At 40.7% G+C, this 25,109-nt stretch overlaps 15 protein-coding genes across 15 annotated transcripts; 7 read left to right on the top strand and 8 right to left on the bottom strand.

Moving 5' to 3' along the window:
- Positions 1-4: 4 nt before the first annotated feature.
- Positions 5-1,039, bottom strand: OGAPHI_002900 (uncharacterized protein; the record flags this gene model as incomplete). The annotated part of the gene is made up of 1 exon (XM_046203821.1): positions 5-1,039. The coding sequence occupies one exon, from the start codon at positions 1,037-1,039 to the stop codon at positions 5-7; it is 1,035 nt and encodes a 344-aa protein (XP_046062063.1).
- Positions 1,040-1,154: 115 nt separating this feature from the next.
- Positions 1,155-2,510, top strand: OGAPHI_002899 (uncharacterized protein; the record flags this gene model as incomplete). The annotated part of the gene is made up of 1 exon (XM_046203820.1): positions 1,155-2,510. The coding sequence occupies one exon, from the start codon at positions 1,155-1,157 to the stop codon at positions 2,508-2,510; it is 1,356 nt and encodes a 451-aa protein (XP_046062062.1).
- Positions 2,511-2,553: 43 nt separating this feature from the next.
- On the top strand, positions 2,554-3,552 carry OGAPHI_002898 (uncharacterized protein; the record flags this gene model as incomplete). The annotated part of the gene is made up of 1 exon (XM_046203819.1): positions 2,554-3,552. One exon carries the CDS (start codon positions 2,554-2,556, stop codon positions 3,550-3,552), a length of 999 nt encoding a protein of 332 aa, XP_046062061.1.
- Positions 3,553-3,557: 5 nt separating this feature from the next.
- Positions 3,558-4,325, bottom strand: OGAPHI_002897 (uncharacterized protein; the record flags this gene model as incomplete). Its single annotated transcript, XM_046203816.1, has 1 exon — positions 3,558-4,325. The coding sequence occupies one exon, from the start codon at positions 4,323-4,325 to the stop codon at positions 3,558-3,560; it is 768 nt and encodes a 255-aa protein (XP_046062060.1).
- Positions 4,326-4,450: 125 nt separating this feature from the next.
- OGAPHI_002894 (uncharacterized protein) lies at positions 4,451-7,858 on the bottom strand (the record flags this gene model as incomplete). The annotated part of the gene is made up of 1 exon (XM_046203813.1): positions 4,451-7,858. One exon carries the CDS (start codon positions 7,856-7,858, stop codon positions 4,451-4,453), a length of 3,408 nt encoding a protein of 1,135 aa, XP_046062057.1.
- On the top strand, positions 4,982-5,447 carry OGAPHI_002896 (uncharacterized protein; the record flags this gene model as incomplete). The annotated part of the gene is made up of 2 exons (XM_046203815.1): positions 4,982-5,018; positions 5,122-5,447. 2 exons carry the CDS (start codon positions 4,982-4,984, stop codon positions 5,445-5,447), a joined length of 363 nt encoding a protein of 120 aa, XP_046062059.1.
- OGAPHI_002895 (uncharacterized protein) lies at positions 6,384-6,677 on the top strand (the record flags this gene model as incomplete). The annotated part of the gene is made up of 1 exon (XM_046203814.1): positions 6,384-6,677. The coding sequence occupies one exon, from the start codon at positions 6,384-6,386 to the stop codon at positions 6,675-6,677; it is 294 nt and encodes a 97-aa protein (XP_046062058.1).
- A 391-nt stretch (positions 7,859-8,249) lies between the features above and the next one.
- Positions 8,250-9,830, bottom strand: OGAPHI_002893 (uncharacterized protein; the record flags this gene model as incomplete). The annotated part of the gene is made up of 1 exon (XM_046203812.1): positions 8,250-9,830. One exon carries the CDS (start codon positions 9,828-9,830, stop codon positions 8,250-8,252), a length of 1,581 nt encoding a protein of 526 aa, XP_046062056.1.
- On the top strand, positions 8,931-9,849 carry OGAPHI_002892 (uncharacterized protein; the record flags this gene model as incomplete). Its single annotated transcript, XM_046203811.1, has 2 exons — positions 8,931-8,946; positions 9,296-9,849. 2 exons carry the CDS (start codon positions 8,931-8,933, stop codon positions 9,847-9,849), a joined length of 570 nt encoding a protein of 189 aa, XP_046062055.1.
- A 724-nt stretch (positions 9,850-10,573) lies between these two features.
- On the bottom strand, positions 10,574-13,276 carry OGAPHI_002890 (uncharacterized protein; the record flags this gene model as incomplete). The annotated part of the gene is made up of 1 exon (XM_046203809.1): positions 10,574-13,276. One exon carries the CDS (start codon positions 13,274-13,276, stop codon positions 10,574-10,576), a length of 2,703 nt encoding a protein of 900 aa, XP_046062053.1.
- Positions 11,309-11,735, top strand: OGAPHI_002891 (uncharacterized protein; the record flags this gene model as incomplete). The annotated part of the gene is made up of 2 exons (XM_046203810.1): positions 11,309-11,370; positions 11,498-11,735. 2 exons carry the CDS (start codon positions 11,309-11,311, stop codon positions 11,733-11,735), a joined length of 300 nt encoding a protein of 99 aa, XP_046062054.1.
- A 353-nt stretch (positions 13,277-13,629) lies between the features above and the next one.
- On the bottom strand, positions 13,630-16,863 carry OGAPHI_002889 (uncharacterized protein; the record flags this gene model as incomplete). Its single annotated transcript, XM_046203808.1, has 1 exon — positions 13,630-16,863. One exon carries the CDS (start codon positions 16,861-16,863, stop codon positions 13,630-13,632), a length of 3,234 nt encoding a protein of 1,077 aa, XP_046062052.1.
- Positions 16,864-17,138: 275 nt separating this feature from the next.
- Positions 17,139-18,872, bottom strand: OGAPHI_002888 (uncharacterized protein; the record flags this gene model as incomplete). The annotated part of the gene is made up of 1 exon (XM_046203807.1): positions 17,139-18,872. One exon carries the CDS (start codon positions 18,870-18,872, stop codon positions 17,139-17,141), a length of 1,734 nt encoding a protein of 577 aa, XP_046062051.1.
- A 563-nt stretch (positions 18,873-19,435) lies between these two features.
- OGAPHI_002887 (uncharacterized protein) lies at positions 19,436-21,571 on the top strand (the record flags this gene model as incomplete). The annotated part of the gene is made up of 1 exon (XM_046203805.1): positions 19,436-21,571. The coding sequence occupies one exon, from the start codon at positions 19,436-19,438 to the stop codon at positions 21,569-21,571; it is 2,136 nt and encodes a 711-aa protein (XP_046062050.1).
- On the bottom strand, positions 21,112-24,921 carry OGAPHI_002886 (uncharacterized protein; the record flags this gene model as incomplete). The annotated part of the gene is made up of 3 exons (XM_046203804.1): positions 21,112-21,464; positions 21,708-23,028; positions 23,320-24,921. The coding sequence occupies 3 exons, from the start codon at positions 24,919-24,921 to the stop codon at positions 21,112-21,114; spliced, it is 3,276 nt and encodes a 1,091-aa protein (XP_046062049.1).
- Between the last annotated feature and the right edge of the window lie 188 nt (positions 24,922-25,109).

Genomic DNA, 25,109 nt, shown 5'->3' with positions numbered 1-25,109 from the left:
TTCATCACCATTTTTTGACTTCTGCTCCATCGGGAGGGGTAGTATCAACCTTTTTCTGACCAACTTCCGACCAATCTGTGCTTAATGCCGTTCCATTACTTTCAAGATAACTTTTCATCATTGCTCTTTTCGTATCTTCATCTGCGTTTTGATACAACTTCTTGAAGAAATCGTCTGGATTTTGATCTGAGTATTCGTTATCGTCATCAATATTAAGTTGGTCCCAATTGATTTTTTTACGTGACGAAGATGGGTAACTCAATGTTGAACTAGAGAAATCGTCTTTTGGAATTTGAGAGAAGCTCGAATCCTCTCCTGTCTTTTCGAGACTTTTCCAAGTAGATTCTGAATTTTTAGAAAGATATAGTTCTAACTTGGTACCAAATAGCTTGAAAGAAGATTTTTCGGGGTCAATCGGCCCATAAAGAGGATCTAGACTGTAGTTGAATTCCGAACTGTCTTTGGTTTTGAAGCTCACATCAACGGAGTGCTCTGAAAACTCAACTTTCAACGATTCTGAAGGAATGTTCTTCACAAAAATTGAGATACTAACAAGTTCTTTCGAATCATACCAATCAACTTTTAAGTTCTGCTTTGATTCCTGGGTTTTGGGGGAATGGATCTCCTGAGGGACTGATTCCGGAAGAGTTTGAGTTCCTTGCTTTTTCAAGCGGTTTTCAATCATTTTTTTCAGCATCAGAGTCTCTTGATCCTTAGGGTTTAATTTCTCCGATTGACTAATATGCTCATAAGCAGATTCATTTTGCGATACTCTGAACAACGAAACTCCTTTTTGTCTTAGAGCAAGAGCAATATCTTCTCTTTTTCCACTGTTTTGTGCCACAGTGACCAGCTTTGATGCATCATCAATCGCCAAATCGTATTTTTTAGATCTCAAATATGCCCTATTTCTCAGATATAAAGCTTTGAAAGAGTTTTCGTTCTCTTTCAACGCTTGGTTGGCATTGAAAACAGCTTCATCTAAATGATCTTGGTCTAACGCCCTTTCACCGTTCTGCAGTAAATTTCCAATGGCCATTAAGGACTTTCTTCGTAAGATGATAATTCTACAACTTTCTGTGAAAACACTAAATTGAGCACAGCCCTGATAAAAATAATTTTTCAGCTAAATTTTTTTTTAAGAACTTAATATCATGTCGAAGGTGAATACACTTGTTCTAGACGCTGGCCCGCTAATCACTCAGTCGGCCTCTCAGCTACAGCAGTTTGGATCTAATTTCTATACAACTCCCGGAGTCTTTTCAGAACTGAAAGATGAGCACGCAAGAAAGCAAATTCTTATATGGGGAGACAAGCTACAAGTTAGACAACCCAAGCCCAACGCTATTAATGCTGTCATCGAGTTTACCAAACTAACAGGTGATTATCTTGTGCTGTCGCAAAACGATTTACATATTTTGGCACTCACCTACGAACTGGAGTGCCAACTTAATAATGGGCCTTGGAGACTCAGATCCTACCCTGGGGAGAAAAAAAAACGTAAACCAAAAGAGCAACAGAAAGAAAATAGCAAGGAATCTGTGAATGTCTCAGATGAAGCTGAATCGTCGCATGAGCCGGAATTTGAGCCGGTTGAAAAGATCAAAAAGAAGACCAGAAGAGGCGGTAAGAGACATAGAAAGAAACCAACTGATAACCAAGAACACACTACTGAAGACGACAAAAACTTGGATGAAGTTAGAGAAATACCAGCAGAGGACTCACAAGCATCTACCGAAGATCTTACTGAAGTAATTGACAAAGTAGATAAGTTGTCCGTCGAAGATCACTTATCACAAGAATTTTCGGACGCAGAAGACGAAGGAGAATGGATTACACCAGAAAACTTGATTGAAGAAATGATGAAGGATGAAAATGAAAAAGTGGAGTCGTCAGCAGACATCCAAAAAGTGAAGGTTGCTTTGTCCACGGGAGATTTCGCTGTGCAGAACGTGGCTCTTCAAATTGGCTTGAACTTGATGAATGCAATGTCAGGTATGCAAATAAAGAGAGTGAGAAATTACATGTTGAGATGTCACGCTTGTTTTACGATGATCCCAATACCCAAAGACGGAACTCCAAAGCATTTCTGTTCTGCCTGTGGCGGTGCCACATTACTTAGGTGCGCTGTTTCTGTGGTTGCCAATGGTAATATAATTCCTCACCTTAAGAAGAATTTCGAATGGCATAGAAGAGGCGACAAGTACTCTCTCCCTTCCCCACAATCCAAGAACTACGCCAAGAAATACGGAAGCCAAGGTTACCAACACCGCGGTAACCCTCTTCTGGAAAACGTCTATCTTCGTGAAGACCAAAAAGAGTATCAGCAAGCACTCAAGAATGCAAAGTGGCAGCTACGACAGAACGAGAAGGTCATGCAGGAGTACGTTGGAGGTGGGTCGGCAGACAATTTCATTTCTCCTTTCTTCACGGGTACAGAACATATTAAGCCTGTGAACGTCAAGGTTGGACGCGGGCGATACGTTAATTCTTCGAGAAGAAGACGGTAAATACTAAAGTTAATACGGCTGTGCTTCAAAATAAATTTATTTAATGTCGATTGTTCCTATTGAGCATAAGGCTGCTGGGCACGATGGTAGCTTGCAGTCTGCAGACGGCTCTTTGTTCTTTAAACCAACCACTACTCAAGAGAAGGATTTTTATCTCCAAACACAAGCAAAGATACACGAACTTACAGACGAAATTGAACTTGGATCAGAGCTTTTCCATTGGATGCCCCTATTTTATGGCTCCATGGTACCAGGTGTCACCGATCAATTGCGAGAGCAACAGGCCGATGTAGACAAAGATTTAAGCATTGATAATGAAAAACAATCGCTCCTTCAAGGACAGGAGTTTTTGGTTCTCGAAAATGTCTTGTACGGGTTTAAAAAGCCTAGCTTGATAGACATCAAGTTGGGGAACGTGCTTTACGATGAGAACTCTAGCAGTGAGAAAATTGAAAGAATGAAGAAGGTTTCAGAAACCACGACTTCTGGGTCGTTGCATTATCGAATTTGTGGCATGAAGATGCCCGTTTCAACGAAATCATTGCCCAAAATCCAAGGTGTAGATCTGAACTCTACCGTTACAAAATCAAGCGACGGGAATTATCTGATATTTGACAAGATTTTTGGGAGGTCCCTAACCAAGAGTACAGTGAAGGATGCATTTGAATTATTCTTCTTCCACAATAAGCTTCCAGAGAGCATACAAATCATAGCATTAGAAAATACGATACAACGGTTACAACTGTTATACAACTGTTTGATTGACCAAGAAACACGGATGGTGGGTGCTTCGATACTCATGATAATTGAGAACGACACCGAGAGATGGGAAGAGCTGGAGCTACAAGATATACTCATAAAGGAACCTGAAATCGAAGATGATTCCGACTCTGAAAGCTCCGATGCGCCATTGAGTGCTCTGAAATTGATCGATTTTGCACATTCGAGGTACACACCAGGAAGTGGTAGCGATGAAGCCATTTTAGTAGGAATTGAGAACTTACTAACGGTGCTTGGTGAAATTTTTAAAGACAAAACATGATATACCTAAAAGTTGTTCTTCATTTGGCGCAACTTGTCCATGACAGAAACTGGATCGGACTCCTTTGTGGACTTGATCACTTCGGGATCTGTCAATCTTACAAATGGATTGAATAACTTTTCGTCAGCAACGGTGAAGGCTCCTGTCACCACCTCGTGCTTCAGACAATAATCTTCGAGCTCTTTGAGTGCCTTGTTGTTTGGACCCAACACCGTTTTAGAAAACTTGACGTTTGAAAGAGTATACTCATGTCCCGGATACACCTTAGTGCTATCAGGAAGATCCATAAGTCTCTGCAATGCAGCCTGCATCTCTGCTCCGTTTCCCTCGAAGAAGCGTCCGCAACCTGAAATAAATAATGTATCACCAGTGAACACGGCTTTCTCGCCGGTCTTGGTATCCTGGGCGAAATAACAAATTGAGTCCTGTGTGTGGCAAGGGGTGTGAATTGCTGTGATTTGAACGTTGTCACCAAGCTTCAAAACTTCCCCATGCTTCGGAGTGTGCGTCACATTCGGAGAATCCTTTCCTGCAATGACTGGAATATTCTTGTAAAGTTTCAGAAGATCTGCATTGCCTCCTGAATGATCATAGTGATGATGAGTGTTGACAATTGCCTCCACCTCGGTCTTATTTTCGGTCTTCAAATAAGGCAGGATATCCGAAGGGTACGCTGGGTCAATTAGCCATGACTTCTTAGTCGCATCATCGGACAGAACATAACAGTAATTATCTCCTGTTTTCCATCTCATTGGTAAATACTTCACATGCATCTTACGAACAAATTGTCTTGATCCTAGGAAAAATCTTGAATATTTAGACATACAAATCAAAACGATTAATAATACACTTGCTTTTATTTGAAGAGAATTTCAAAAGCGCGTGAATCGAGTTCTTATCAGTCCTTGAAAGTAATAGTTTTGCACTTGTTGTTAAGAATATGTTTCTCGAGTAAATCACCCCTTTTGAACGAGTTATTGCACTGGGGACAATTGTATGGTCGCAAATTATCGTTCTGGTGAACTATCAAGTGTCGATTTAAGTGATATTTCCTCTTGAATTTCTTTTGACAAAAGTTGCACTCAAATTGCCTGTCATCCCCCTTCTTCTTCTCTTCACCTTCGATTCCCGAGTCATCGGACAACTCAGTTTGCTTAACAAGGCGGGATGACAACTGTACAGAGGGTGATCGCGAACTATGGCCAGGCGACAGAGAGTTCACCATTTCATCGCCAGTTTGTTCTTCTTTTACAATGTCCATTTTGTAGCCTACCTCTCCAGAGGAAAATGTATGACTTTGAGCGTTTCCCAAGTTGTCTGTCTTTTGCCTCTTATTAATTAGCACTTTGCAACGGCTGGTATGCTTTTTGAAATTATCTGATCGTTTGAAAGATTTCCCACAATCACAAGTATACGGCTTCAGGTTGAAATGAATCACCAAGTGTCTTCTCAAATTGCCTCGCTTTGTAAACAGCTGCGAGCATTTGGCACATTTGTAGACATTGTTAGGAAGCAGTTCACATTTTGTGAACATTTCATTCACTTGATGCTTGATAGAAGATTTGGCAGCAGTGGAAGGCGCACTGCTGAAGTCCACGTCGTCATCCTCATCATCTACTTCCGCATCAATTGAATCATGGTTTTCCTTCTCGTCCAGCCTGTGCTTCCCAGTTGAGCGCATCTTCGTTTCGTTGTGCACAGTCGTGGCCACATCATGTCGATCCACCGAGGGATTTGGAGACATATTAAAGTCACCTCTCTTTAATCTCAGGGCAGGAACCGTGTTGAGAGAAGACCGCTTGCTAGAAACATTCGGGGATGTGGGAGCCGTTGGCCAACCGCTAGCAGACGTAGGAGGCGTTTCCAAACCTGACTCTGCTGGGGAGTTACCATAGCGAGATATCATATGGCTTCTTTCCCTTCTTCTATCAAAGATTTTGTCCTCGTAAGCATCATCATCGGCGTTGTCTCCATCATCTTCCTCTTCTTCATCAACGTCACTGTCACTGCCTATCTCATCTTCAAAATCGGGTAGCTTGTTGAGATGTGAGGTGGGATGGAGCCTTTCGTTTTGAAATTGGGAAGAAGTGTGAGACTTATTCGATTCATAAAACTCTGCAAGCTTGATACTCTTTCCCATATCTTTGAGCCTTTTTAATCTGGCACGTTTCTGCAGCTCCATCTTCTTGACTCTTTCTATTTCTTCCGAATCCAGCCTATTAGGATCTTCGCGTAATTTGTAGCCCGTACCTCCAGCCTTCCCCGAACTTAGACAACGTCTTTCGTGATTTTTTAGATTGTCTGACCTGCGGAAACCACGTCCACAGTTCGTGCAAACATGTGGCCGGTAGTTGGTGTGAGTCAAAGAATGTCTTCTCAAATGTTCCTTTCGTTTAAAAGCTCTTGGACAGAATTCACATTCAAATGGCTTATCAGGATCTTCTGGATTTGAAGAGGCTTTGATATTCTTTGATGATATAACACTCTTGATTAATTTGCTCTTTCTCTTGGCTTCCTCCTCGCTATCGTTTAAATTGTTATCATCATCAGTTAGATTAGATTCGTCAGCCAACTTCCTGTTCGATCGTCCCTTATTTCTTGTTCTTCTTCTGGAGTACTTGTATTCGCTATCACTCTCTGAGTAGTCCATATCAATACTGAGATTCCCTCTTGAATGAACGTCATCCGAATCGTAATCAAAAATACCCTCATTGGAATCAAGGACTGTTTTGAGTTTAACATCTTTAATCGTCTCTCTCTCAAGCATATTCAGATTTGAGTAAGCGTACTGACACTCAATACCGCTTGGCACATTTTTTGGCTTGTGGAATATGTTTCCAAAAGAATATAGGTTTATTTTCAGCTCGGAAAGTCCTGCTTCGTCGAAATCAAGAAAATCAAAGTCTATGCTATTGAAATTTGGGATAAAAGTGATCTCAGCCTGCTCGGGTCCAACACTTTTTGGAAATTTGATTTTGTTTTGTCCAATCTTGCATACAGAGATCAAATCTCCTGCTCTATACTGTAGACCAAATGAAACGGAATTAATGTTCAAATTCAAAAGTTGGGCGTATTCATCTGCTCGCTTATTGGACGAGTTCCCAAAGAAAATCAAGTCTTTGTAGCTGTTGTGATCATTGCTTAACAAAGCAAGCTTGGTGAGCTGCGTTGGAATTTGCCAGAAGTTTGACCAAAGGATCTCGCCATTGATGACTATTAGAGTTGAGAGGTTTCGTGAATTCTTCATTGTATCCAAAGTTGCAGAGTCTATAACACAGTCTAGCAGAACAAGCTCTTTGAGAGCATAAAGTTCTGAAAAATCACACCGTTGTAGATTTGACCTAGTAATATTCAAATATTGCAAGTTAGCGCTTTCACAGTTGAATGTCAAAGAGAAGTAAGACGGGCTCATCATCGCATTAATGGTAAGCGTATTTAGACGATTCAGTTTTGGGATGATCTCCTCAACATCCAAAGACGCGTGGTCAGAATCTCCTAAATTGATATGCATTTTTGAAATATTCTCTAGTCCAAATGGGCGAAGCATATCGCTGTTCACTTGATTGGAGAACAATAATTCAAAGTCAGTAACACCATTATTCGGACAGAAAGCAACTTCGTGTCTATTTTGTGCATTATAATACCAATCTTTGTAGTTCAGTTTTTGGATGTTATCCAACGAAGATAAGAAGTTCTGTACTTCTTTGTCATGCACCAATGAACTTTCAAGATCAATCTCTTTTATTCTGGATCGGGGACACAAATCGATATCACGCAGATCTGTTTTTGATTTCAGGAAAACTCCGGTCACTTTGTATAGCACGTTTTGAAACTGTCTGATTTCACTCAAATCAATTTTCAATGTTTGAAATTGATGAAAAAGCAGTATCTCATCATACCTCCTAAAATACGCATTTTGGAACAGTATGTGTGAGAATTGTCCAGGATTCCGGGAAAGGGATTCTTTCAAATAAAAGAATTCGATCGAATTCAAATTCACCTCAAAGTCATATGTTGGAGTGTCTTCGATGAACGAAATAAACCCATGGGAATTCACAGCCTTAACCAGTGAGTTTAGCAATGGATTCTTTCCTTTTTCGTCCGACACAAGGAAACAAACCTGCAAACTCAAAGGCAAATGCTTGAAAATCTTGAACACCACTGGTGAAAATGTATCATCGGAATCAGAGCTATCAGCAGTAGCATATGATAGCTTATAGAGGAATCGTATGAGTTCTGTAGTGGATAAACTTTTGGAATAAACTGATTCCAGCGTCTCTGTTGAGTTTGAGACCACCTGGATCATTCTTGAGAAACTTGATTTTTCTGTATATTACTGGAAAAAGAGTTGACTTATGTTGAGATTATCCAAGTAAAACTTGACTTTTATATTGTATAGTTCCTTCAAAATATCTTCAAACGGGATAGACAAAAAAGTGAACGCTCAATATGAAACCGATTTCATCCCCCTTCTCCAATTCTCCTTAATTTTAATTCTCAGGGCAGAAATTTTTTGTCAGTTGTGATCTTTACGTAAGAAGTAAATTCTTCATTAGAAAAGTTACACAAGAATTTGAACCAATTGGTTTCGCTACACCACCATTCAACGGAGTGTCAAATTAGAACTGAATTGAGTATAAACCTAAATTGTATAAAACAATTTCCAACAAAATAGCGCGACAAGTGACTTTTGACAATTATTGAGTTGATTTTTCGGTCTTCTGCAGAGCTTCTGAAAGCTCATCTTCTTCTGCTACCGTAAGTTTCCTGACCCCACTAATGATCGGAGGGTCCGCCGGATCCCCCGAAACTTCGGCGTCGTTTTCATCATCATCATCAACATCATCATCTTCGTCGTCATCATCATCCACATCGTCATCCTCCTCCACATCGCCATCGTTCTTATCATTTGTGTCATCATCATCCTCGTCTTCATCTTCCGGATAACCACCTAGCTTTTGTACAATTTTATCAACGATTTCGTTCCAATCCATCATTCCTCCCATTCCAATCTCACCATAACTGCTAACCACTTTTTCCGTAGGTTTCAAAATTTCAATCCACTTCATATCCTCTTTAATAGTTTTTGCGTGTCTTTTGGTCACAGCAGAAGTGTAGGCAAACGAGACCATTGCAGGGGCCAAAATTATTGGATACTGTGTATTCCAAGCCCTAACAACGTTTGTGAGGAGATTGTCGCATAAACCCATGGCAATTTTAGATAGTGTATTGGCACTTAATGGAGCAATAACCAAAACATCCGCCCATCTTCTTAATTCAATGTGCAACACTGGATCTGCACGATTATTCCAAACAGCCCACTCATCCTTGTCTCTCCATATTTGCACATTGCTTGGAAATTCTCCTCTAGAAACAAAATGTTCAGCTGCTCTCGTAAGTATCAATTGAATTGAAACCTTGTCTTTATAAATTTGCTCCAGTTTATTAATTATCAGTCTCGTTTTTTTGATCGAAACTGAGCCACATGCGCCGAAGAGAATGTGTAATTTGCCATCATCTTGAGGTAATCTAAGGTTCACATCGCTTGGAGCGCTTGGAAGTGTTGTAGCAGGCTTTGGAATTTCATTAGGCTTAATTTGGGGAAGAGGAGGGATGGCATGCGGCGCTTCCATATCGTTAGTAGACGCCGACCCGGATCTTGATCTGACGTTTGGATGTTTCAGTATGTCCTCCACGCAAAAGTGAGCGTGCATTGACGTTGTCCTCTGGTGCTGAGGAGCAGGCATATCCAAAAGTCCGTCACTACCGTTAGCAGGAGAGACCGCCGAGCCAACTCCATTGGATTTTGCAAGAGAATTCTTAAGAGACTCCGTGAGTTGTGAAACCGGTGGTTCCTTACTTTTCAGTAAGGCACCACCAGCAGGAACAGTCTCGCTATTAGGGGAACTGCTACCCAATGCAGTAGTGGAACCAGAGTTCGAAGCCGCAGTGGGAGAGTCTAGCTGGAACGCGGGTTTGGAAATCGGACCAGGAGACACTGCAGTCTCTCTTGTTGCCGAAGATGATGAATTTGGAATACTACCCTGCGCGGTAGTATGTTGTAAAATAGGAGGAGGAGAGGGACATCTCAAATTAGACATAGCGATGACCGAAGGGGAACTTTCGTCAACCTTCTTTTGCTGTGCTTGTCTGGATGGCGCCTTTTTTGTGCTGGATGTTGCGTTATCGCCTTCGAACGATATCGAGGACGATTTTTTGATTTGTGTTTGTGGTAAACTATCCACACTTTGTATTTTTGGTTCTGAGGTATCAGACATGGCCTATCAGCACTTTTGACACCTAAAGCAGTACCGGAATGAATGCGCTTGCTCTGTGTGCAATAATATGCAATTTAAATACCCCACAATCAGTCAAGTAATACTATTTCTTACTCATCCAATAAATAAATAAGCTAATATAAACGCAGCAATGTCTTTACTGATCTACCCCATAATATATAGAAACTCGACTAACCAGGTATTAGAATTCACACAACCCAGCAGGGAAAAATTTTTTTTTCGGAGGGCAACGAGAGGCGACCGTTAAAAAGTCGGCCGCAAGAAGACGGAAAAAAATCATTGCAGACCCTTCAAACCGTTTAAATTCAATCTTTTGAGACCAATCAAAAGGAACAAGCTACATTCAACCAGGTACACATAAGTTTCAAAGCAATCATGGTAAAGGCTAAGATATAAGTACGGTTACATTACATATGCCAATTCTTGTGCACTGCAGAGATGCGTGGTAGTAGCTTGTTTTGGTCCGCTTGAGGGATTTTTGTCCCTTAACAGGTGGTTGGGCCAATCTGACGTCACAAAAGAATTAACTAATATTTCTTAGAAATATTAGTTGTGCAGGGTACGAAAGTTTATCCAACAGCTCACTGCAATGATTTCTGTGCTTGTGAGAAACGGCAACAACATCCAGCCCTTGAAGAATACTGGGTATGAGTAACCAAATAGCATTTTATAGCTCATAGAGCTCAGCCACTCTTGTAGTTGGCGTGAAACAAGATCGCGAGCTAAAAGAACGTTTGGAAGTCGTAAGAGTCGAAGTTCACATCTGAAGGTTTAGAGCCGTAAATGTTTCCAATGATATCGGCTTCCCTACCCTGGGTACCATCTGGTTGTACCTTCATCATTAAATCCTCCATGGACACATCTAGCGACTCAAAACCTGCCGTAGCATGCGACCAATTTGGATATAGCTCGGTGCCAAAGAGGTTGTCAACGTACAAATCTAAAGCCTCTTCATCATGAAATGTAAAACTTTTGTCAATTACCCCAGTTTTCATATTTTGTGCTATCAGTTCACGCATCTTCTCTTGTACCTTTCCGAAATCCAGTTTGACTCGCTCCCCTGAATCATGAGAGTCATTTCTCTGCTCCACGTAGACCCTGTTAGTTGAATCGATGAAAAGACAAATGATCACCAATAGCTTATAATTCACAAAAAAGTCATAATCAGAGTTGAGAACTTCAATGTTCACAATACTTTGATAAAACTCACATAGGAATCTGACAATCTGCTTTGGGTCTCTAAACTGCTCGATAAGTTCAGATGATGCATCGGGTGATCCTTCAAAAGCTTCCCAAATACTGACCTCCAGCGAATTATAATCAATGGAATCAATTTTGATCATGGATGAAGCATTCATGTTTATTCTGGTGTCGCTCATGTCGCTCATTATAGTCGAAGCAAAAGTCAGAAAGCATCGAACGAGTAATCCAGTCATCATAGATTTGAGGTACACCAAATGTTTTCTGCTGGAAAACACATTTTTGGTATTGAACAGCGTCTTCACAACCAGCATCGAAAGTATTGCACTCTTCATCGAGATGTCAAAGATAGACTTGTCAAGGAATTCGAGCATCTTGATTTCGTTGAAAAGCAACTTTCGGTTCTCCAAGAGTTCCTCCAGCAATTTATGATTCTTTATCGCCAGTCTCAAGTTTGTGCAAATTCCCTGTATCGTCTCGAGAAGAAACAACTTCATAGATAATTTCCATGCACTAGTGTTCAGAGAGTCGCTTCTTGGAATGTTCAAAAGCTCCAGAAATGTGCCCAGTCGCTTAAATAAGTCTATGAGCTTGGTTACCATTGCCACAATATCATTCAAAGAGACCGGTTGCACAGAATTGAGAACAATAGTGGCTTCCCTGAATAGATCAGTGGCCTCATGAACCAACTGATCTCGTTCCGGACCGACACCTGCAACAATTTTATCAGAATAGCTGTCATTGTCGGTGAATAGATCATTTATTATCAGGGGTGATCCTACAATTAAGGATCCACTGGAATCAAGGAATTTCAATTGAGCCCAAAGTTTCTTCCAGATAGCATGTGAATAAGGCAAACTATCAGAAGATGGTTCTTTGCTTGTTATCCCGTTGATACAAGACAGCGATCTATGAAGTCCAACTTGAAGTCCAATCGAGATCGCAGTGTGAAGAAATGGTATTAAATTTGCAGCATCTCCCCCATCTCCTCCTACCTCATTGTGCAACAAACATAGTCGGAACAACATGACACTTTCCAATGCAGTAATGGTCTGCTTCTGGTGAAACCTTGACAAATTCAAGGCGGTACTGCAACAAGCGATTAGTATATTTGATGCATCGTCCATTTCATTTTTTAAATAACCCGTTTGATCGCCGATTGATCGCTTATCGCTAAATATGACTGCCAGCTTTACGACCGCAAGTACCAAAGCCAAGTTGGAATACAAGTATGCTTTTTCTGGGGGAGAAAAATGAACTTCTCCAATATCATTGCGGACAAAAAAGGAGTGGAAATAGCCTTTCAATTGAACAATGTCAAGCAATCCATCCATCAGCAAATCGTTCAGCTCTAAGCCAAAGTAGTCAATTCGCTCTAGCATCGCCTCGTAGTATTGGGTCAGATTAGATTCAATGAGTTTTGAAAAGTCATCTGCATTTTCACCCAGTCCGGTAACGTTTACACTTGACGGGATATCATTCTTCTTCTTCCATGATTTTCTTTCGAGGTCGAGTTGTTTGATCATTTGCAAGAATATGAATCTGAGGTCCCCCCTGTGAGCTATTGTAGTTCTGATCGAGGCAAATCCAAAGTGCAAGATTCTTGATTTTTTGAGTAGTAAGCAGTTCAACTTTAGTCTTTTTGACTTAATCACAAATATCGAGATTAGAGCGTCCTTTTGAATATCAGGATCTTGAGCTTCGCGATCCGGCACTCCAATTTTGCCTTTGAGAACCTGCTCAAGCACAACCATTTTGGACTTCAATGCCTGAACGTCATTCTCTAACGAGATTTTGCTATTAGAGTGTTCGAAAGTACCTGGTCGGTAAAGATCATCACTTTTTGTGACCAGACTATGTAAGCCATCTTCGTTTGTGCTTACCATAGGAGGAGTCAAACTAATTGAAGATGGTCTAGTCTGTAATAATGACTTGTCAAGAGTTGGGGTCGTATTACTGTGATCGGTGGCGGCTAATAGATGCCGAAGGGAAGGGTACATGTAATGACATGAGCTGATGAGATGTGATTTAACACAATTGGTGCATGGCATATTCTTGTCACATTTGATTTTCTTCTTCCTACAATTGGTGCAAACAAACGATGGCCGGTTCCTCTTCCTCAAGCTCTTATCCCCGTTTCCGTGCTTTTCTTCCCGTTTGTTGTGAACGGACTCGGGTCTTCGGGCCTCATTCGTAACAGATTTTGTGGTATTCTCCCCTGTCATCTGAAGTTTTGCTTCACTAGAAATTCATAAATTAGTACAAAGTTTTAGCACATTTATTGCTAACTCTGGTGACTAGATTTTAGATAGTAGATTAAGCGAATTAAGTAAACAAAGCGAGAGCTTAATTGCGATAAAGTCCACAAAAAAAAAAATAAAAGAGGATTTCCAGTCGAAAAAGAAGATGGCGAGTAACTTTCTCAGATGTCGGGAGATTCTGAGTTACACCCATACCTTGAGCTATATCTTCCTCCTTCGGGATACCTTTATCCTGATTGAGTTCATTCTTGGGATACTCATTTCAAATTCTTTATTAGCTTGTCAATGTACATAGTCATAAACTTCGTATAAGGTTGTCATTCCAAAATCATATCAATTGATGACTTCCTATTCGACTTGCCGTATACGTTGGCAATTCTATAAGTGCAGTTTGACACTAGAAGTTCCTTTTCCAGAGCGTAATCATTCTGATCTGGTTGAGGGCCAAAATCACCTTCATAAATAGTAGCACCACATTTCCGTCTAGATTCAACGACAGAGCATTCATAACTTCTTAATATTTCGTCTGCAGTCGGCCTGCTGATAGGGTTCGGATCGATCATCCAAGTGACAAGCTTATCTAAAGTGGAGCTACCATCAGAAAACCAAGCTGGTGCCCAGGTAGGAATTCCAGCTCGTCTTGATTGCTGAGCTCTATTGAGCTCGGTGGGGGAGTTCGAACAACCGGTCGTGGAGGTGGTGTTTGTCAAATTGGAGGAGTATGTGTTCGTAGTAGAGAAAATTGACCCGTCTAGATCTGTGAGGTCACTAGAAGAAAGCCTTCCTGCATCAGTCAAGTCCCCAGATCTTAGTTTTTGCCATGATGTTCCATTGTCCGGAAGAATAATGTTGGCAGCAATTTCAACCATGATCAACCCGCACGAGAAAATGTCAGCAGGTTTTCCGTAGATATGTTTCGAGATCACCTCTGGTGCAATATACTCGCGATCTCCTTCTCTATCGAAAAAAGGAGGAATTGGTAATTTTGACGCGACCCCAAAGTCTCCAATCTTTAAAGAACCTTCAAACGTGATAAATATGTTCGCTGGCTTCAAATCAAGATGCAGAATCCCACAACTGTGGATGAACTTGAGTCCCATCAAGATTTCATTCAAAATTTTCCACACTCGCCATTCATCCAACTTTGACACCTTTCCGTTCTCCACCAGAAAGTTGTCAAGCGAACCATTCTCACAACAATCGGTCATTATATACAAGTATGAGTTGTGTTCCCAGTAGTTGATGAGATTCAAGATATTTTCGTGACTATCGCCTGTATCTGCAAGAGTCTCATCGTCATTTTCCATTGTGAAACTCCTATACTTCTCCTGTAAAGATTTCAGTATTTCGACTTCTTCAAGTTTTCTTAATCTTGTTTTCGGTCCTTCCAGTGGATTCTTTGTACGCTTGACTGCATACTTGACTCCCTCATACTGAATTTCATACACAATTGAAAACTCGCCCGAGCCGATAAGGCTGCAATTTCCAAACTTGGACATAAGATGATAATCCGCTTGGTTCTTCTGCTTGGATGATTGATCGAATATAAGCTGTTGTGGTGGTTGCGATTGGAACATAGACGACTGCCCTTCACCTTGTGATGACAGAGCCTCTGTTTGTTCAGGTTGAATTGGTGGGTGAAACAGTTGATTGAATGATGGATCTACAGGGGTCTTGGGACTGTGAGTGGATATAGCCGAAACTCGAGGAGGAACCATATTGTTTATATCCGCGCCAAAGTTCCTTAGTTTCAGTTTCACTCTATTTAGCTCCTGTTGGGTATCGTTTTGAAACTGTGATGGATGCTTAGTAGGGGTACTGCCATCAGAAGAGATTCCATTATTTTTCATGTGATTATGGCTGTTCAGAATCCCGAGACGCGTTGGAGTAGGAGGCAAATTATCCATCGATCCTAGCCCAGAAAATCCATCGAAGTTCATATTGTCAATGTTTTCCAAGTCCAAATCTTCGTCCATGAAGTCTTCTTGGAATGAGGATTGTGATTGTTTTTCATCGTCTGAGTAATAGCTACCCGAACTAAATTTCTGTTCGGTCTCGATTGTGGAGCTGATCTCATTCTTCGACTCGTCGCCAGTGGAATTTGTTATATGTTTAAGGGTATAATGACCTTCTAAACTCTTTCCAGAGCCTCTAGAGCTCAGCAGCTGATTTGCTGACGTATTTGCCTCTCTGAAAATACTCGCACTGCTCTGGTCTCCGTCATCATACAGGTCGTCAAATTCGTTTGTAAACCTAAGAATGCAGCTCTCCAGATCAGTAGTATTGACTGCTTTTTGCGTCCGTTGTGGCACCCTCCCACTCCCTGAAGATCCAATACTATTTTGTGAATGCTTGAAAGATTTTTCCAATGATGTTGGTGTGACCTTATTCGCAGGGGAAATTACACTTGCTGGGCTGCTGGAAGGCCTTCTGGATTTGGGAATACTGCTGCTTTTATTCAAGCAGGAGTTGTCGGCTATTGCAGGGACATTGGATGATCCAAAAGATGTGTTTGCTCCTCCTACAAAGGAGCCGTTGACATCGACAATGCTAAGAGGGGGGCGTTTGCAAGGGGTTTCTGGCATCACTTTTTGTTTCGTAGAAGAAATAGATTTTTTGCTTTGAAGACCAGTTGAAGTGAATGCTGTCTGAAGTGGCTTGACGGATTTGAAAGAAGCTGGTGTAACAAAACCCTGGTTACCGATGGGAGTCTGGCTAGTTTGGGGCCGGTTGAATTTATTGTTCTGGTGGAAGATACCCCGACCAGGTTTCGAAGGTGAATCAGCAGGAGAGCTCCTCGTTAGCCTAGCTGCCGCATTCTTCATATGTGTACTAATGGGGCTTACCTTTTTGGCGTCAAAGGAAACTGTTTCATCTATTTCACTCATTGGAGTGTCAAGAGCAGTATTAGCGGAACTGTTGGTAAATATTTTTCTGAATCTTGACGTAGCAGATGCCTTTTTTGTAGCCGTAGGATTCAAAAACGGTGATGATGATGTCGAAAGTGGCGTGAGCATATTCTGTGCAAGCTTGTGTTGTTGCCAGGTACCAGTGTAAATGCTGGTTGGTTGGTCATATTGTCCATCAGGCTCTCGTGGTGTATTTAACTCTTTCATCCGGTTCTCTTGATCCTCTTGTTCTTCATCAAAGTATAAGTCATTGAACGATTTTGTAATTTCGTGTTCCTTTTGGAGCTGTTTATCTGGGCTGGTTTCAATGGATAAATTTAAAAGTCCTGCGCTTCTCCTTAAGGCTGCTTTCTTCGTTGCGTAAGGAGGGGACGGATTCTTCAAACATTCAAAAGGAGTTTTAGAGCTCCCTTTACCTGAGGGGCTCTCAATTTTTGATTGCTCGCTATTTTTACTTCTTTCACGGTGACCTGTTATCAATGAATCATTTGAGGGTGAATACAATGTTCGTTTCTTAGAGTTTAGCGGAAATCCAGTTGAATTCAAGGTTGTAGGTGTCAGCTCGCTGATATTGTTCAAGTGATAAGATTTCTGCTGTTGAGAAATCGTTGGCTTAGGGCTCAAAGGGCTACTTTCTTGCATTTTGGGCTCCTAAGAATATTTGCCAATCTCCAATAGTTGGTGGAATCGAGTGACCTCAAAATTAGCTGAAGGGCAAACTTCTGTAACGTCCAGAGATTATCTCATGCAAACCGCTAAGACACCAACGGTAAGGTAACGGTTCACAAATTTGTTTACCTTTTTTATAATTTTTGATTCATGTCTCATTGCACGCGTTGAGTTTTGTTGGTACACGAAATCAAAATAAAACGCGTATCTGAATTATTGACTAACCAAAAGTGTTTTTATTCGTTTTCTCATTTAAAATTAGCATTACCAGAAGATGCGGTTGCAACATCCATAAAGAGGTCATCTTGCATAGTTTTCGAATAGTCGAAATATTGCCATGCATCGAATTTTTCGGCCTCCAAGTTGATTTCTTTCGATGATCCGCTATCGTCCAAACTTTTGTAACAGCCAATAGCATTGCATGCTTGCTGAAAAGCAGGTGTATTTCTTTTCAAATCCCATATTGGCCCCTCTCCAAACGCAGACCCAGGCCATCTCAATTGTTTAAAAACACGATCTATGACAGTTCTTTCGACTAAAGTAAGACTCGCAGTCATATCAACAAAGTTGAGTTCGGATTCTGGCGACTCGATTTTTGAGTTGTTCCTTGATATCACTTCTTGCAACCTTCCGAGATCGGTCTTGTTCAATGTAGCGTTGCCCTTTTCGTCTAGTGATTTGTGATAAAAGTATCTCAAAAGTGAGCTCCAAAGTGGGGATTCCTCGAATTGGCTCATCGCCGAAGTGAACATCGAATAGATTTCGCTTTTCGCTTTATTACCAAACAAACTTGGGTAGGATTTTTCAAAGTATTGCAAAAATGCAATTGCGTAAGGTAAGTTTCGCCATTCAAACAGTATGAATTGTAGAAATAGCTTGAGTATATCCAATTTTGGCTCCAAAGCTAAGCTGGGTCCCAACTGGACTTGGCTTTGGAGGCAGATCTGTTGCATATATGCAAAAGCCTGTCTTAAGTTTTTATCATCTTGTAACTGTACTCTCACTCCCAATGACATGAGACTGTATGATGTTTCGTAGTCAATTTGTAAATTGGGATCAAATAATTCCTTGGTTACTGGAAATTGAATGCCAGACCTGGATAAATTTCTTTGACATAACAGGGGAATATTAAAGTCATAGATCCTCCTCATGAAATTGAGCGTCTCGTGTACATCTTTCAAACCCCCACAAATGAGGTTCCACGTATAAGCATCTGGTACTATGTCTTGACAGATCATGTCTTGCAATATCCGAATGCATCTCCTGACCCTATTTCTGCTGTTTGACCTCATTATTGTTTTTATGAAAATGTTATAGGTTTGAATGTCTGGCTCGATATCGTATTCTTTGGTCATGTGCTTGTAAATCTGATTCATATGTGTCAATTCATATTGCCACGATAAACTTAATAGAATTCGGTTGAATGTATTCAATGTCAGCTTATTTCCCGCAATTTCCAAGACCAGTCGAAGAGTAGCCAGCTTAACTTTCTGCGCTGCCTGGTTTCCCCGAGTATTATAGTCAACCAAGTTCTTAACAAATTCATTCCAACTGACGGCTGAATCTGATTCACCAGGAACTACCAGAGTATTTCTTCGATATTCAATATCTGAATACCCGGCCCAAGTTAATGATTTTGCAGGATAAGTGAGGATTCTTTGAGTTCGATCGAGTTTCAAAAGTGAAAAGAAAGACCATATTTCGTTTTCGTTGAGCACAATATCATCAGCCGGTAGTCCCAAAACTGGAGGGGCAAGATTTTCATCACTTGTTTGTTTGCGTACCATGCTGGCGCTCTCCATTTGAGAGTTGATGCGTTCAAGTGCGCTCTTGTATAAAGATTGGAGCTCTTTTTTCAAGGAAGTGTACTCATCACCAAGACTACTGTTTTTGGTAAAATAGTCAGGTTTTCGAGGCAACCTCGATGTAGAATACAATCGAGTTCTGAAAATGTGGGGAACCCGAGCTCTCGCCCCCAACATTGTATCTGGACGTATATGTTGTATCAAGATCGAAACAACAAAAAATGTTCCGGAAGTGAACAGATTTTGATCTCAAAAAAATCAAAAGACTGAGTAACTATTATATCCGTTACAAGGCTGATCAGCAATTCGTCTAAAAAAAAATAATTTCTGGAATACGGGGACCTATATCATCATTTGGATCCCTTTCAATATGAACAAGTCTTTGAGAAGACTGTTCGGGTGCGTTTTGAATGACTGTCAGAAAAATCAACATAGTTCTTAGACTTTCAGACACACTCTTCGAGAAATGCTCTTCTGATAAAATTCTCATCGAGGATCGAGACGAAAGAAATCGCGATTGTGGCCTTATACCATTCGTGTAGATGTGAATAGCTATTCAATAAGATTAATCTCAAAAAAAATTGGATCTCACAGCCTATCGCAATGTGCCCCGGAGATTATTATGTTACATGGCTCTTAATTATGCTATTGCACAATTACCATTTTTCCAAGTTTCGCATTGTAAACGCGTAATTTTTGATATTTTTTCTTGAAACAATCAAGTCAATGAATCACGACTCATGAAACCGAATTCACAAGCTACGGTTGATTCGGATCAGGTATGCAGATTCCGTGTGCACTCATTGGCCTATTCGATCCCTAATAGCAATGATTTTTTAATAGATGTGATCAAAATGATTGAAACTCCATACAAATTAATCTCGAACAAAATTGTTAAAGCTTCCGAGATTGTGGTTGGTGAATCAATATCAGGTTTACTAATGGGGTCTGAAACAGGACGGGGACTTCCTTCATTCCTTGTGTCCATAACATCAGGTGGTGAGGTTATACGAATAAGCTCTACACTGGGTATCTTGTTTCCTGGGTCTGTCGCTAGCATATGGCATCTTTACTCCCTAAATGATGACGTTTGCCTCGAAGAATTGATGCGGTCAACAACGTCTGAATCGCCGCAGGAACAATATTTGCCAACGGAGACTTATAGCTTTACTAAGCTTGACGGATGCAGACTGAAAAAACATCCGATAAATCAAGCATACCGTTTGAAGATGCGCCCTCCACAGCCAACAATTTCTGATTTGAGTGGTATACCTGCAAAGTTGACCAATGTTGATCCTCAAGAATTTCTTGCCGAAAGGTATTTTACCACCTTATACAACACGACGATTCCATTGCAATATTTTACAAAAACTGCTTTGTCCCGGATGCATGTATTGTCGCATTCGAACGAGAAGCTCGCAATAGAATCAATCAGTAAACTTCTGATTTTGACAATGTCCGAATTCAATGAGCGATTCAGTTTCACTTCCGAAAATGTCACAATTCAAGATGATCATTTGCTTGATCCTGATGAATTTCGCTATAGAAAGGAATATCTTCACAATTGCGCTGATCTCGAAAATCGTCACTTGAAAGAGCATATGAGCGCTCTTAAATACAGAGAGGCGAAGTTGCAAGTTGTTTTGAATCTCGAAGTTCTAAGACTGATTGAGAATGAGAACGGTCAAGCTTCGATCTCAGAGAAGAAGCCTAAGCCCATGAAGAAGCAATCTCTTGTCGGAAGAAAGAAAAGGTTAGTTCCCACGCTGGTAGGTACAATGGTTCCGCTACAGACACAGTTCACAACAGACTTGCGTCAATCTTCAGGGTTTCATCCTAAATCGCGCTTATCAGCGTCTATGGTTCAAATGAATATCAACGCTTTAGTTGATCAACTCTGTGTAGCTGATGCTATTTCAGGGCACTCGCATGCAGATGATGAATCAACATTCAAGTTTCTAATGAACTGTGTGATACCCTATTTCCAAAAGGTACATCCGAATATATTGAAAGAGTTGGTCCGCAAATCTAGAGGACCATCAGTTTCTAGGAGCTCCAAGAAAATGCATGATCCAAAAAATAGCCTTATTGAAAGGCAGGCCAAATCAGAGAAAGTCACAGCAGCCTTGAGCGATCCAATCGACCTGTCCGACTTCAAAATCAAAAGAAAGCCTTCTAGTTTAGGAACTTGTCATGATTTATCAAGGAAAACATTTGAGATGGTTAAAAGCACTTCGTTTTCACAGACTTCGTCAAGCATCTCCCAACCAGGTTCATTATCGCAATCTCAGAGTGAAAATCAAATGGCCTTTTCTCAGAATGAAAAGATTTCCAATTCTGGGACTGCTATATTCAGTCATCGTCGAAGGAAGAAAGATGCCAAGGCAGATTCACAGAAGCTAGAGCTTAAAAGATCTTATACAGAAATTGAAGCTACGCCTGTGAAGAAATCAAAAAACTTCCCGATCACAATTATGAACTCTGGAACTCCTACAGGAAATCGTAGAATAACGACTCCTTTTGGAAGTGATACTGAATTAGCGAAGGAGACAGAACTATTCACTCCGACGAAGTCCCAATTCAAAGTCGACCCAACCGTTAATGAGCTGAAAGATACCCTATCGAACACCGCCTTACCGCAGCTCACATCTCCCAATTGTTGCTCAAAAGATATCCTGATCCAGGGTGCAAAGATGACTAGAGCGGCTTCATCGTCATCCAATTTTGATGTTCCAATGGCATTTGTATCTCCTGTCAAGCCAGGAGATCCTATTCCTCCGCAATCATCGCCATACTATACACATCGAGTGCAAACGAACATTGCACAAACGGTCAAAGTCCCACGACCCACGAATAGGAAACTAAGTTTCAATTGATAGCGTACAAATCCTCAACTACGTATTCTCTTATAAGTGACGAAGACGCGAAATTCGATCTACTCACCGTAAAAAATCCCGTCGTATATGTCCCTCGAACTCTGAGTTGATGAAATTGCGTCGGTCAAAACTTTACCAATACGTTGGCTCAACTTCTCGATCTCGTGGTCCTCCAAACTTTGCGTCGAGTTCAAAGTCTTGTTGTTTGAACTTTGCGATTGATCTTGGGATTTATCTGGATTCAGCGATGAAAGGCAGTCAATGACACTTTCTGTAAGGATCTGAAATTCACGAGAGTCTTTCGGATAGTCTTCCAACACTGATGCTGACCAGCTTTTGAGATTTCCAACCATTATTATTCTCACCACTTCTGGTCCCAGGAATTTCAAGCCCTTCATAGCTCCAAACTGGGTACCAATCGAATTTTTGGTGGTATTACTAAGGAAGGCTCTCAACAATGTCCTCGTGACTCTCGGTTTCAACGTGGTATAAGACGAGCCGTAGTCTCTAATGATTCGCTGAAGGAGAGAAGCAGCAAGTTCTCTTATGTTGAAATGCTCCTTATTTTCTTCCACATCATTTTGAACCAATCCAATTTTCTTTCCCAGAAGCAACGTCAGAATACACGGCATCAGAGCATGAATATATGGGTCAAGAAATATAGACTTGTTTGAAAGAAGCGAATAAATGACCATCAACATGGTGGTCAAAACAGACGTGTTTTTGACATTGTGGGTAATTGTCTCGGCAACAAATTGTATAAAATAGGGAACTAATTGATGCAATCCAGGATCTGACTCCAAAGATTCCAAAGCTGCTGCGCGTAGAGACTCATTTGAATCGTCTAGCAAAGCTCCAACGGCTTTATCAAAATAAAGCTGCAATTCTTTTGATAGCATGTGCTTCACGAGAGGTTTCACATCGAGATCCTTTTTCCTTCCTTGAGATCCGGTATCCACCGATGTCAGTCCGGTCGATAAATCGGTGGTCAATGAAATATCGTCGTTATTAAGACTAAGCATGTTATCCATTGATCCTCGTTGGTTTGGAGGTAATTGTCTTATCTCGTTTGGATTTGGATTTTGAGAGATTGTTGGTTGAACACCTTCAATAGCAAGCCAATGAGCAGTAAATGAAGTAAACCTTGGAACTCTGGGAAGAGACTGGTTGATAATTTTCTCAAACTCGATGTCGTCGTCATCAACGTAGTACAACGTCTGCCCCGGTCCAACCATTGCTTCTTTGAACACTAGCGGACGAGATACATCATAACCATAAAGAGGTTCGAGATTTAAAATTTTCATTGCCCGATCAATATCCTGAACAGTGAGAGTCCGCCTCTTGCCGTGTCTCATGAACTTCAAAGCTTGTTCCAAAATTTCATGAATTCGATATTCAACGTCCATGGCCAGGTTTTTGGCCACTTCCTCTCCCAATTGATTCGAAATTCCTAAACTCTCAGATGCATCTCTGACAGTATCATAGGGAGACCAAAGAGTATGAGATGTTGGAATGCGAACAACATTGTTGTTAGGCAAGTTTGACATTATTGTCCAAGCAAAAAAAAGTTGAGCAGTTTAATTATTGATTTTTATTTCAGACCTTCTATTTTTTTGGCAGAAAAAAACACTGGTTATTACAGCAGTTTAATGTTCAATTTTCTCGAATCTGAAAATTCATATCATTATCTTCTGAAGAAGATATATCTCTTTATTTACTTTTCGCCGAAAAACAAGCCTGTCGGTTACAGTTCCTGCTATAATCATGGATTTGGCGCTGTAGTCACCCTTTCCGTAAATTTCAGGAACCTTCTGGGTCAATGCCGGAAATAGTGACCGGTAAAGGTCTCTGTATTCTAAAACGTCATCTCTTGTGATCTCAATTGTGGATTTGACATCATCAAAAGCCTCGGCAATAAAATTCAATGGGCTGTCCTTCTGTAGTGGTGTGTTGGAGCACCTCATAATGAACAGGAGCAAAGTCTGTTCCAATAGATCTCTTTTTATCAAGTCTGAAGTGTCCGCGGTCCCAAAGAGAACGATAAGGGAATTTTGAAACACTTTATCAAAATTCAAAGCCTTCGTAAAAGTCAGTGGTTTATGTGTCTGTATCAATTCCTTTTCAATCTTGTCACACTTCTCCACAGCTGTTTGGAAAAGCGACCGCTGATTATTTCTGTAAATTTTGACCGTTTTTATAGTTTGCTGTGAAATGTCTGAGCTGTCTGCTATTTTCCAGCTTTTGAACGATTCACATCGTGAACTTAAAATTTGTCTCAGCTGAGCAATCCCCTCAAGATACGTTCGCAGTGTGAAGCCTTCATTTTCACTGCTTAATTTGTAGAGGAATGCAAAAAACTGGACCAAACAATGAGGAAGCGAATTGTCCACGGAGATTTCAAAATTTATTCCTTCGGTTGAAGAGTTTTCAGGAAGAGTGATGCCGTAATTGCGAGCATCAAGAATGGTAGACTCTGGAACCTTCAAGGTGATTGATGTGGTATCATGAGGATTTTTGTCCAGCACAAATCCGTAAGTCAGGAGAAGATCAATGTTAGCTTTATCACCATAATTATTGAAGATCTCGTCACCTTGAGACAATGTTTTGTCAAGCGAATAGAATTCAAAATGATCGTCTTCAAACCCCCATTTGACAGTATGACCGTTTTCGTGGTTCAGTAAATCAACGATTGGAAGCAAGAATCCTTTATTGAGATCAGTCTCCTTTTTGTCCACCATAAAGTAAGGAAATGCGCGTGATAAATAAATAGAATATGCCCATAGATAGGCATGGAAACTTTTCCAATCTTTGATTTCTTTCGTTGGATCTGGGCTATCAAATTTGGACCCCAGTTTGTCTAACGGAAAGAGAGCGCTAGTCGTGCGCTGCCAGTCATTGTACACCTGTTCATGACGACGGTTAAGTATTATGAACGCATCTGTTCCTCGAAGAAGTTCCTGTTCTTTTTGAGACCAGAAATATGGAACGCCAATCTCGTGGCCAATCCCAGGGAGAATATTCAGGTAAGGTCGAAATTTCGCTGTCAAATTGACACCATCGAGAATTGTATCTTCAGGATCAAATTTCAACTTGGCCAACAAGAGGAAACTATATTCATTTTTTGAAACGCGTGTTTTGAAGTATGACGCCGCCAGGTCTGGCGTAAAAAAAATGGCTTTCGGAATTGATATTAAAGGATCATGAAGGGATTTTTTTCCAGCCAATTTGCCATATATTCCTCTTTGGTCACCAAATGTGAACTCAACACCATTGAATTTTGCACCCTTTGACACTGACCATTTTATCAGCTCATCTAGACCCGTATTAAATGTATCTTGTCTGTCTTCCATGATACAAAATATCGAAAGTTCAAACTTTACCGAAAGCCTGAGAACAAAATTAAGTCAAGCTGTGAATATGTATATATTTTTTCGGATTATTTTTTGTAGCCTAATTTCGGTAAAGCTTGATTTTCAATTAGTATTTTCTTGAATTATCTTATTGAGGCACAGGTCTAATTTGATTACCAATTCTTTAT

This window comes from Ogataea philodendri, assembly GCF_020536065.1.
Source record: "Ogataea philodendri strain CBS6075 chromosome Unknown scaffold7, whole genome shotgun sequence".
NCBI classification, from domain to species: domain Eukaryota; kingdom Fungi; phylum Ascomycota; class Pichiomycetes; order Pichiales; family Pichiaceae; genus Ogataea; species Ogataea philodendri.
The sequence above is the reverse complement of the archived record's forward strand: the minus strand, read 5'-3'. Positions and strand labels throughout refer to the sequence as shown.